The sequence below is a fragment of the Sceloporus occidentalis genome, unplaced genomic scaffold, assembly GCF_023333645.1.
Source record: "Sceloporus occidentalis isolate IW3139 unplaced genomic scaffold, rSceOcc1.0.p SCAF_122, whole genome shotgun sequence".
In the NCBI taxonomy this organism is placed as follows: Eukaryota; Metazoa; Chordata; class Lepidosauria; order Squamata; family Phrynosomatidae; genus Sceloporus; species Sceloporus occidentalis.
In genome coordinates, this window is record NW_028317102.1 from 2,110,746 (window position 1) to 2,123,127 (window position 12,382).

At 41.9% G+C, this 12,382-nt stretch overlaps 1 protein-coding gene across 1 annotated transcript in view; it reads right to left on the reverse strand.

Moving 5' to 3' along the window:
• Positions 1-9,958, reverse strand: part of LOC149282149 (metalloendopeptidase OMA1, mitochondrial-like) — a 31,848-nt gene extending 21,890 nt beyond the window's left edge. Inside the window, exons 1-6 of the mRNA XM_089498588.1 lie at positions 9,849-9,958; positions 8,523-8,751; positions 5,690-5,863; positions 3,747-3,854; positions 2,265-2,393; positions 1,631-1,705 (exon numbers count right to left, since the gene is read on the reverse strand). Coding sequence (XP_089354714.1) covers positions 1,631-1,705; positions 2,265-2,393; positions 3,747-3,854; positions 5,690-5,863; positions 8,523-8,751; positions 9,849-9,958 — 825 coding nt within the window. The remainder of the gene's footprint in view (positions 1-1,630; positions 1,706-2,264; positions 2,394-3,746; positions 3,855-5,689; positions 5,864-8,522; positions 8,752-9,848) is intronic.
• Positions 9,959-12,382: the final 2,424 nt, after the last annotated feature.

Sequence of the window (12,382 nt, forward strand, 5' to 3'; positions counted from 1 at the left end):
TGTAAAGACTCAAACCTTAATCAGTCGTTGGTCTCGTCTTAGATTCAGAAGCCGTATGCCTATCCCATGCATGTTTAATACCCTCACTGTATTACCCTCTACCACTTCTGCTGGGATACAGTTCAATTTATTTACCACAATCTCCGTAAAAAAAAAAGGAGTTGTAGTTTCCCAATTATTCTAGAGAAACACCCGTTGGCTATACAACAGAAAATGTAATATGCTCTCTTAAAAGTCTAGAAAATAATAAATATTTGTCTTAAAACAAATCAATTTCCATAATTACCCGCTGGCTCATAGGAGTTGCAGTTCTGCAATTATTCTATTGAATGACCTGTTGGCTAAAATATATATAGATTATTATATATGCTCTCTAGCAGGGGGTCTTTAAAGCAATAATGAATATCTCCACCAGGTGGCGCTGTCTAAAGAGTAATGCAAAGTATCCAGGACGTTGTCTCCGCGCCCGGCGGGGTTCCGTGTTCCGTCAGCGTTCTTCTGGCATGTGCCATGTCTGACGGTGGGATCAAGACGCCGCCGTGCAGCGCCCAACCTCGTGCCGTGACATTTCCGAGGATGACTTTCAACATACAGAGCGTCAGACGATAAGACACAGAGCGCCCAGCGGGATTTCAAATCTGGTATTCAGAACAGAGGCGCTATTTGCATGCCTACAAGGATTCGCACAAAAGGAGGTTATTCTGCCGCGTCCTCGGCCTGCTGCGCAGACAAATTATCACGCAGACCTGCCCTGCTTTTCCTGCGCGTTACAAAAACCTTCAAAGCGTATGCGGCTGCTCTAAGAACACAACGTGAACTACAGGCCTCCGATAACATTTACTGTATTTACGATTAACTTTGACCGTGATGATCAAGAAAAGGGGATAGATAAGTCAAACAGTCTCCCAGCACAAGTGGTAGAGGGTAATACAGCGAGGGGATTAAACATGCATGGGATGGGCATTCGGCTCCTGAATCTAAGACGAGACCAACGACTGACTAAGGTTTGAGTCAAAACTGGTGACTAGAAGGGGGCCGAATGGGGCAACAAATCCACGTTAAGATTCTGAAACCCCTTTCAGGGCAACAATAAGTAGCCCGAGTCTAACAGCGCATGCATCTAAATGAAGTGTTAGCTCCTGTGGCGCAGCTTCTGCTGGTGTGGAATGGGTTAATGTTCTCTGGGCCTGTGGCAGCCGGTGGGGATAAACCTGCCCCAATCTTCACCAACCCGTTCCAAATGTGCCGCTTTTTTGCGAACGCCTGTACTGCCACCTGCTGGTGAATGAACGCAGGGGTCTCTCTGCTGACACCACAAGCTGTATAGGTGCGGGAGGGAAGTTTGTTTCAAATGATAAATGGTAGAAAAGGAGGACCTAAGATGTAATGTAAGGTAGCTTTGATGAGAAGGTGGTAGATAAACCCAACAGCCTCCCAGCAGAAGTGGTAGAGGGTTATACAGTGTGTGGATTTACGAAGGGTCATCAAAACTCGCTTTCGGCTCCGAATGTGGATTAGAATTTACCCCAAGCTTTTAGCTACTTTGTACACCAACTTGCTCAGCCCCAATACGCCCCCCCCCGGCCGCAGATACCCCTATGTCATGCGCGCTCTAGGACCCGTTGAGTACCTTGGCGGCCAGCTGGAGTCCCACTCGGTCGGCTTCCGCCTCGAGCGTCCTGCTGAAGGGTCGATCAAACATATACTGCAAGCAATGGGAGATTCTGCTGTGAGATCAGGACACTGCGGCGCTCCAAGAGTTAAACACCGAAGAACGCAGAAATAACAGGGAAAAAAAAAAATGACAGTTTTAAATATTTCCTCCGAGGGCTGAGAGAGGGAAAGGCCCGGCTCGGGCGCTACTTATTGCCGCGCTAACACGCAACATGAGATCGTTATTCCGACTTGACATTTTTGCGCCGTGACCCACCAGATCCCGGCGGCCGCGGACTTTTTTTTTTTCCCGAGAAGAATTATTGACATTTTTTTCTCCAGGCTTCCCAGTCAATAACAGTTTTATGAAAGGGCATTAGAGCCGCGTTAAGAACGTCGGGATGGAGATAATTGCCAATTATTCCCCGTGGATTTTCCAAAACGCCTCCAAAATAAACGGTTTTACAGCCGTGGCGTCTTTTAAAAGGGACTTTAGAGACCCCCCCCCCCCCCCAGCGGACCCGTGGACTCTTCTTGTGCTGAAATCTACGATCTCTAAGGGCTTTATTCACTAAGAATAGCAGCAGTCTGGAGGGCCACGTACGTCTTACCTCTTTAAGTCTGGACTGGATCCACTGGCCGACCACTGCGAGGCTGTCCATGGGGCAGAGAGCCCAGATCGCGGCAAGCGAAATGAGGAAAAGGAAGTCCAGGAAGTGGCTGACGCTGGCCATCTCGGCCTGCAACGAACAAACCAACAAAGGGAATTATTAGGAGTGTGCGGATGATGCGGTATAAGTAGCAAATCCACCCCGGTCTCTAAATAAATGGAGAAAGTCCAATTTTGGTCAAAACGTTGCGTGTTCTGCCCCAGAAAGGCTCCGTCCATCTATTACTCCCTGAAGATTCTATTTCTGTATGCGGCGGGGATAATTACGTTATGAGGTCACAGCGGTATCGTAACGTATGGCGTATGCAGAAAATAATCCCGTCCTGATCATGTTCATTATTTACCAAGCGCAGGGCATGAAAAATACTCCTTAAAAAGGGAGAATCCGGGTATTCTGAGAATTTTTAAACGTTGACGCACATCTTGAGCACTGAATGCAAGTGGGATACGTGGGATCTTCCTGGGGTAAAGCTCAGCATTCACTAGTACTGAGAGTGCGAGCGGCCAGAAGGGAGTGAAGGAGGGGAGCGAGAGCGTAAGGGAGGAAGTATGTGTGTACGTACAGTGTTATAGTGTATGTATAAGTGTGCATGGACGTGTATGTGTAAGTGTTTGAGTGGGTCTATGTGTAAGCGTGAGTGTGTTAGTTTGTGCAAATGTGAATGCGTGTGTAAATGTGTGTGCCAGGACGTATACAAGCGACTGGGGGGGGAGGGGGCTCATTACTCCCCAGGTGCTATACTGGTCATGAAGCTTCCAGGGACCTCAACAAATCCAGCTGAAGCCTAAAATAATAATAAATAACTCCCCGAACTCAAAGGAACGACCGGTCACTTAAAGCTTTGGAAGGCGCAGACACCTAATATCCATAGAAATGGGTCCCCCCCTCGTTACGACCGAGGACGGCCCCCAGTATCGATCTCCGAGAAGCTCCGTCCGTCACTCCGGGCCTTCATCACACGGCATGAAAACAGATTATTTGCCATAAAATGATCCAATTAAGGTTTTTATAGCCAAAGCCAATGCGCAGATTCGTGGTCTAGAACAGGGGGTATTAACCCGTTATCGTCCTTACTATAACGTATAGATTCTTACATTATAGAACCCAAGAGCTTACAGTCTATGTGCCAATTACACAACGGAGGGAGTTTGAACACACTTACGCCACCAGACGTCAACGATAACAAAAGGGAAGGCATATTATATGAATAAATACATATTAATATTATACGAGCTTCAAGGTACAAAGCGGATCAGAAATAATTACAGCTACCCTGATTTATATATCGGCACCATATTCCGTGGCGCTGTACAACAAGCAAGCATCTGATGATGTATGCAGACTGTGGTGTCATATAATGATATTAACAGAGGGGTTTATTATACTCTGTAAGTCTCTTTGTAAAGTTGAATCTGCGCTTACCGTGTGCTCGAGGAGGGCATGGGCGAGTTCGTGGCCCAGGATGAAGGAAAGCTGGTGGGTGTCCGCTACGGCCTTCAGCATGCCGGTAAAAACAAAAATCTGGCCGTTCTGTAACACAAAGAAGAGAGGAGCACTATAAACATATATAAAAATATAATAAAAGATGAAATACATATTAATATACAATATTTATATAATGTATAAAATAATATAGTAAAAAATATATAATAACAGAATTCTTAAGACTTAAAAACTACGCACCGCTGCTGGCCAAACTACCTCTGCGTAGTATGTATCCTTGTAACAGGACATAAAACTTCCTTACATTGCATGTAAGCGTATGACTTTCTAAGCTTAAAGGGTCAGAGGCTTAAATATAATGTAAGGAAAGTTTACTTTACTCAGAGGGTGGTAGATGAGTGGAACAGCCTCCCAGCAGACGTGGTAGAGGGTAATACAGTGAGGGGATTAAACATGCATGGGATAGACATACGGCTCCTGAATCTAAGACGAGACCAACGCCTGATTAAGGTTTGAGTCTTTACTGCAGGAGAAACGAGCGACTAGACGGGGGCCGAATGGGGCCGATCTGCCAGTGGATTCTATAGTTTCTTGTAGCCCCGTCACCCGCTTGGTATTTAAGCAGCAGCCAGGAGACGAGAAACGGTTACATGGCTTCAGAACGCGTGACTTTGTTACAGAGTAACGCTCTTTAATTTCTGTTTGCCGTTTCTCGGCTTGCCTTTAGAAGCCGCGGCTGAACTTGGGGGTAGCTGCGCAGTTAAAGCCGTTTTATGTTCTCTTTGAACGTTAAAAAAAAAAAAAAAAAAAGCAATAAAAAGAGCAATAAAAAGAATAATTCCCGTCCCCAGCCCCAGGGCGCTCGGACTATTTAAAGAATTGAGATAGTATCAGCATCTCATCCGAGTCTCAGGCGGCGACGTCCGTAACCCGCTTTATAACATGAAAAGCCCCCCGTTTCAATCAGCGGCAATTCCTCCGGCTTCTGAGAGAACACGCCGGGTCCCGGGGACTACACTCTGTTTTAATACTTCTTGTATTCTAATAAAAAGAGGGAGTTATCATTTTACTTTGTTTTCTTTTATAGGTTTAATGGTCGTAAAAACAGCTCAAAAAAAGATTAGGAAGCTTGGCTGTTTTTTTCTTTTATGCCAACAACCAATCAGGGCTTGCTTTAGTGTCACATGACAATTAAGCATTCCCTGCAAATATATGAATACGTCACAATTTAACGCAGTTAAAGAATTGCCTTAAAGAAAGGGTTTGGGGATCCAACAGCATGATAGTCAATAAGAACGGATGTATATTTTTATAAGGTATTGGCTATAATAAATACATTTTAAAAGACATTTCATATCACCTAAGGCAATATATATAGATATATATATATATATATAGGGGACATTAAGGGAACTGTCCCTAGAAAATAGGGTCATCTTGTTACTTCATGCTAAATATGTTTTTTTTTGTTTTTTAATTTTTTTTATTACCCCATTCTTTTATTTTCATTATAAATCAATACAGAAAATTATTTTATTCTCCCCAGGTTAAGACCAATAAAAAGAGCAGATAAAGGCTGTATCACCAAAAAAGTCCTTAAACCCGACAACTCAAGGTGAGTGAATAAGATGATATTTTTATTTACTGACAGGGGTGTAGATAAGTGGAACAGCCTCCCAGCAGAAGTGGTAGATGGTAATACAGCGAGGGGATTTAAACACGCATGGGATAGACATATACGGCTACTGAAGACGAGATCAACGACTGATTAAGGTTTGAGTCTTTACAGCAGGAGAAACGGGCGACTGGATGGGCCGAATGGGGCCGATCTGCCGTCGAAGCCTATGCTTCTATAAGCCGGGTGGTATATTTTACTCTATAACTACATCAAATATGAAATTTGATGTTTCCTTTTTCCTTACCGGCAGCACAAAAGCGTTAATATCTGGTTTCTCCACGACGTGGACGACCCACTCAATTTCAGACACCCCTGGAAGGTCACCGTTGCAGGCGATAAGATGGTCTACAATTTTCTGGACAAGCTGATAACGAGAATCTTCCACGGGAAGCGTCGCATCCTTAAATTCTTCAATCAGCTGGAAAGGTAACAAAAAAAAACCAAGAAAGATACAGAACGACCTGAAAAAGCAAAACTCAGCAGATTTGGAGCTTTAATCTCGCTTCGATTTTAAATGGAAAATCCGCCTTCGCCTCGCAGAGCTTCGGGAAGAAAACGCAGGCTGCAGCTTTGAAGTTAGAAAACCCGAAAGGATATTACCTGATCCCGTGTTGGAGAATTTAAATAAAATAATTGGTTTTATTGTTTGTTTCAGGGAGATAATATGCACAAAAATAGCCTTTTATGACTTTTTTTTTTTTTTTAACACTTTTTTTATGATTTAAAAAAAAAAAAAATTATAACGCTTTTAAATATTAATTTCACAAGCAGCTTGTCAGCGATTTATTTATTTATTTGGCCTGGCATTTATGGGGTTATTACTATTTATTGATTTATAGTCATATTTCGCAGCTCTTTATAACGGATTAACATCATTTGGATTTGCAGAAGTAAGAAGGGCCGTGCTTAAGCCCAAAACATTTGATTTTCTTCCCAAAAATAAAGCTCATGTTTAAAATAATAATAATAATAATAATAATAAAAAGCAATCTGGGGTAAATCGCTCAGAGGGAAGCCATTGGTTGCTATGGTGACTGCACCAACTTTACAGAATCAACATTTTTTTTTTTTTTTTTATATTTTACTAGTAAAAGCCACATTTTACTTTTTTAATAAATAAATAATCAGATGGATGTATTTTGTACTGAAAAGACCCGGCTATTTTTTTGTTTGTTTTGTTCTCAAGAACATATTGAGCTCTCCGTGGCTCAATTGAACGCGGTGATTACTGCGTGACGCAAGGAGAAATTCAAGTATTTTTTTTTTTTATTATTACACGTTCGTTCCATGCTGTTTTACTAGTTTGGTCTTGAAAAATGTTACTTTTTTTGTTTGCACTTAAGTACTTCTTCTAAAATTCATTAGCTTTTAATCAAAGGGAATTGTTCACAGCTGGTTCCTAACAACACACACAAGATCCATTTTCAATTCCTTAAGTGGATGACAATTTAATTCCTTTTTTTTTTTTTTTTTTTTTTACCTAATCATTGGTAATATTAATTCCAACAAAAAGAAATTATCCTTTCTGGATAAGAATGACATAAGAGAAATAGGTTGCGTGGTTGTAAGGTTTAGTATTTACTCCCCCCGCAAATACAGTGGCATGAAAATGGACGAAGAAAAGGCGCATGTCACTGCAGCTTCTCCTAAAGATCAGCGCCTTTGTTTTAATGTCTAATGGGTTGAAGAATACATTTTAAATTATGCGTTATTTGTTGTGAGGCTTCGCAGCACCATTTAATCTTGTGATAACCCCACTAAACACAGAAATCAGGGCCCATTCACCAAACTAATAATTTGTAACACACACACATATTATATATATATATATATATATATATATATATATATATATATATATATATATATATATACACACACACACATACACAATGTTCAAAAGTTTGGGGTCACTCAGCTGTATTCATGGAAAACAAGGATATTTCTGTCTGTAACATAATTACAAAAGGGTTTCTAACGATCAACTAGCCTTTTAAACTTAAACTTGGATCAGCGAACACAACGTGCCATTGGAACACAGGAGTGATGGGAGTGATAAAGGACCATTGGAACACAGGAGTGATGGGAGTGATAAAGGGCCATTGGAACACAGGAGTGATGGGAGTGATAAAGGGCCATTGGAACACAGGAGTGATGGGAGTGATAAAGGGCCTCTTTACGCCTATAATGAGATTCCATAAAAAATCAGCAGTTTCCAGCTACAATAGTCATTTACAACATTAACCCCGTCTGCGTTGGATTTGTGATCCATTTTATGTTATTTTAATGGACAAAATGTGCTTTTCTTTCAAAAACAAGGTAATTTCTAAATAGTAGTATGCGTATATATATATATATATATATAATTGTCTATTAGGGTTGTGAAGGTACCGTTAGAACATTAATCACATATATTGTTAGATAAGAGCATGATCTGTGAGCTCAGATTTCCTTATCTGTGGGATAATTGGTTATTAGAGGCTTCAGATGCGAATCAGTAATACTTTGATAAACACAGAGTGTTTCTGATTACATACGGCAGGGGGGCTGGAAGAACAGAACAAAGATTATCCATCAGTCTCGCAGCTCAATGAGAAACTCTCAACGGGATATATAACGGTAATACATAATGACTGACACCGTACTACATGGGGTTAATAATTACGTGTAAAATTTAGAAACCAGAAGGACATATTTAGGCCCAAAAAAAAAAAAAAACGAGAATAAAAAAATGACAGAGAAATATACACCCTACGCGGGTACAGGACTAGCATGTTATTCGTAGTATATAGAGCTGGGTGCAATAAAAACATTTACAGAGAGGGTGGTAGATAAGTGGAACAGCCTCCCAGCAAGGGGGTTTAAACATGCATGGGATAGACATACGGCTCCTGAATCTAAGACGAGACCGACGACTGATTACGGTTTTAGTCTTTACGGCAGGAGAAACGGGCGACTAGACGGGGGCCGATCTGCCAGCGGATTCTTTGTTTCTATGTATTACAGCTTGTAGACTTTGTTTATTACAAGTCGTGCTTTAGTGAATAAACGGCTCTCCCCCGTAAACGCAAACTCACGCTCTCATACTCCAGGTTAGTGAGGAAATCGTAATGCTCTTTTCTGAACACCAGCAGCCGGCTGCGCCCCGTGATGGGACTTTCCTCTAAGTGGGTGCAATAGAAGAGAACGAAGACGATCCCCAGCGCGGCGACGCTGCCCGACAGCTTCCACTTGTTCCGTCTGACGTTCTCTTTGAACAGCTGCCGCTTGTTGGAGGGAAGACTTTTCCACCATTTCCTTACACTCCTGGAAGACAAAAACGACACGCGTCTAAATCTGTGACGGACCCCGCGGGGTTAAATTACAAACGCCCGAGACAAATCCACGACTCTGCTGTAAGAGACGAGCTTCGCCATCGCGATCCCGAAACCCTACCCAATCTCGTCGAGGGGACTCAGCTGCTGCCGTGTTGGCCGCCGATGGAATCCGTGGAATACAATAAAGGCAACTTAGTAGCCTTTAAGTGGGTAGAATTTCTACTAAATGTGGGTTTCATTGGGATTCCCCTTTTTCTGTGTTTGATGATCCCACACAAATTATACATCCTTTTCATTGAGAACTAACGAGGCTTTAACTTGAAACCATGGCGACGTGCAAAAAGTGATAATTCTGAACGCTAGTGAGTAAAAAAAAAAAAAAAAAAAAATTATATTTTTTTCAGTTTAGCTCAGATTTTTTTTTTGTGGGCGCTGCTGATGAACAATGACCCCCCCGTTTACAGAAGTACACCACATCCATCCCATACATAGTACCCTTTAAAAGGTAGTATTTTTAATACTTCTGGCTTAAGGGGTTTGGGGGGAAAGTTATCATTTTTTACATGTAGTATACTAAGGATGAAATGGGATGTGGGATTTTTTATTATAATTTATTTTTTTGCAATATGGATAGAGGTCCCTTTAAGGATCTCTTTCAAATCTTATGTATGCCAGTGATGTCACAACGACATCACCGTGCCACTCCTACGATAGCAGCGTGGTCCCTTTAAATTTTCATGGTGTCACCATACTCATTTGCCCCTCTTTCTGCCCCCAGTTATATGCCGTGCATCTCCATGCCCACGATATACTCACCTCCGGCACTGGCTTGGACAACGGTGCTGACTCTTCAGATCCCAGAGCGCATGTGCGGAAAGTGCTCCCATTAATGTCAATGGAATGAAAATTCCTATCTTTTTTTGTTAGAACGCTTATAAAAGAAGGACCTCTGAGGTTTTGAAAGCTTGTGCAAATGTACATATTTTTCTATGTTGGCCGAATAAAAAGGGTAAAAAACTTTTAATGATGGAGAAATTAAAAAAAGAATAAGAATTTATATAAAATTTTAAAAAAAATAATTTTTACCTGCCAAGGATTATCGCAAAGAGCTTCTGTGCCGGTTTAATAAGAATCCACACGTGGGGTGGCAGCAGAACGTTACGTTGAGCAGTGGTGTGGATGGGTCTGGAGTACATGGGCTGACGGGTCGGCGAACGGACGGCGATTTCATCGATTCTTGGCACGCGCGGAGTTAAGCAGCCCCTCTGTGACCAGTCAATACTTAACACCCCGTTCGTTCTGTGAAATGCGTGTTGGCTTCTACTCTGTGTTCTGTCCTTCATAGAGAAGTCCGATCTATGGGACAAAAAAAAGCTGGGACGCTGGAGATTCGGATCACGCCGATAAAGTCCCGGACTTATATTCTTGCTCCATGTCGGTGAGGATTTAGTCTTTAACGCAGAGCAATGAAACGTATTTCTGGGCAGACTCTCTGAAACGAGTCCGGCAAAAGTCAAGATCTTCTGTTTAGCGCTCCGAAAATGGCAGAAGAATTCCATTTTCTTTCATGTAAATGTTGAAATGAATCTATTAAAAAAAAATAAAAAATTAAGCATGTTATTTAAATGAAATTTTTTTTAAAAAAAATCTAGCATATTATTAAAGAAATATTATTCTGACGGCTTCAATAAAGGAAATCTGTTCAATAAAGAAATTGGAAATTTGTATAAAAAGTGGTCTTATAGCAACCAATGGAACGGCCCAATCATAAGAAACAGCCATTGGTTACTATAATGATAAATTGCGCGGTATAAACATAGGGTAAGCTGGTGCCCAAACTATTATCTGAATATAACGCGATCTGAAGGTACATCGAATATACTATTGAGAATAATAGAGCTCTACGGAGGACAGGGACCATCGAGGAAATTTGCACCTCTCGGGGTAAAACTGGACTTTAGCCTGGGTTTCCGAGAGGAACTAAAGCCAGAAACCACCAAGAGGAGTCTTTTTTTTTTTCTTGGAACTGGATTATTACTGTAAAATTTTATTACATTTTTATTTAATCTTTAACTATAATATTTTTAATATTTTTGTATTTTTATATTTATAGGGCTCCATTGCCTTGCACAGATGATTGCAGTACCCGTGATCAGCCTGCAGGGGGAGAGCAGCGGTCTCAGGAGGTTCTGGACCTTTTTCCTGTCATTGGTTCTGGCCAGCATAAGGGCGCCGCCATCTTGGTACAGTCATGCTGCCTTCCAATACAGCGCTTGTGATCGCTCCAGCATCGCCATAAAGCATCAGCTCAGTGTGGTGTTTGAGCCGGGAAAGTCACCCAAAATATCACATGACTGACAGGAATGGGGGCTCCAGGTCTGCAGATAAAGGGAGTTTTTTGGGACAGAATGACAACATTACGGTATACAGCACTGGGGGATTATTACTGTATACAGCTCCGGGGAGGGGTTATTACTGTATACAGTGTCTGGGGGGGTTATTACAGTGTACAGTGTCTGGGGGGGGTTATTACAGTATACAGTGTCTGGGGGGGGGGTTATTACAGTATACAGCGCTGTGAGATCTACCTGTGGCAAAACCCCTCACAAATGAAATTATTTTAAAATATATGATCAAAATTGCATACAATGTTGTGACATTCCATTTCCATTTACAAATAAAATATACTCTGAAATCAAACAATTCTCATTTTATTGTATATACCATATGTGTATCATACAGCGTGTGTGTATGTATATATATATATATATATATATATATATATATATATATATATATATATATATATACACACAGTTATTAAGTACATCAGTATTGAAATGTCCCAATGCGGCAATAAAAGCGACCCTTGCCCTGCAGCTTATACAGACTGTAACTCTAATGATATATAATTAGTTTAATTACGGTCTAATAACTCCGCCAAACTTTATTGCGGGAAGAGCCTGGCTGTAAACAGAAGGAGGAGGCAGAAGCCAGCCATGTCTGTCACATTCACCTCTGCCAGGCTTAGAAATGTACCCCCAGGACTTACCCCAACTTGGCTTGGAGGGCAGACAAGGGCAGGCCAGGATCACAGGCTACAGCCGGCCCGGTCCCAGGGACCACATGTGTAAACGTTACTATAACGACCACCAGCTACAAGTGCAGGTCAGGAAGCTGTGCCTGGGGGCAAGGAATGCCCACACTCGGAAGGGAGACGGTGGCAAAGATCTTGCTTCCCTACAGAGGGCGCCATATTTGTACACCCATCTAAGCCACCAGCTTGTTCATCTCGTTATCGTGCAGAAAGTTTAAACAAACAATGTGCCGTGCATATATTTTCACCTTTATGGCGGTTACCCCGACAATAGTAATTGTTGTGGGTGTACAAAGATGGCGCCTGCCTGGCTGGAAGCGTAAATAAGTATTGGGTGTCCCAATATGGCTCCCGGAAGTCTCCTTTTCCATTTCATGCTGCGGTACATAGAGTGTACAAAGATGTCAGCTTGCGAGGGACACAGGAGGCTTCTGATTGGCTGTTGGGTTAGTGACGTGTTATGTTGGTGTCTGCAGGCCCAGTTACCCAGTGTGCGACTCTAACGAGTCCGTGACGATGTTCT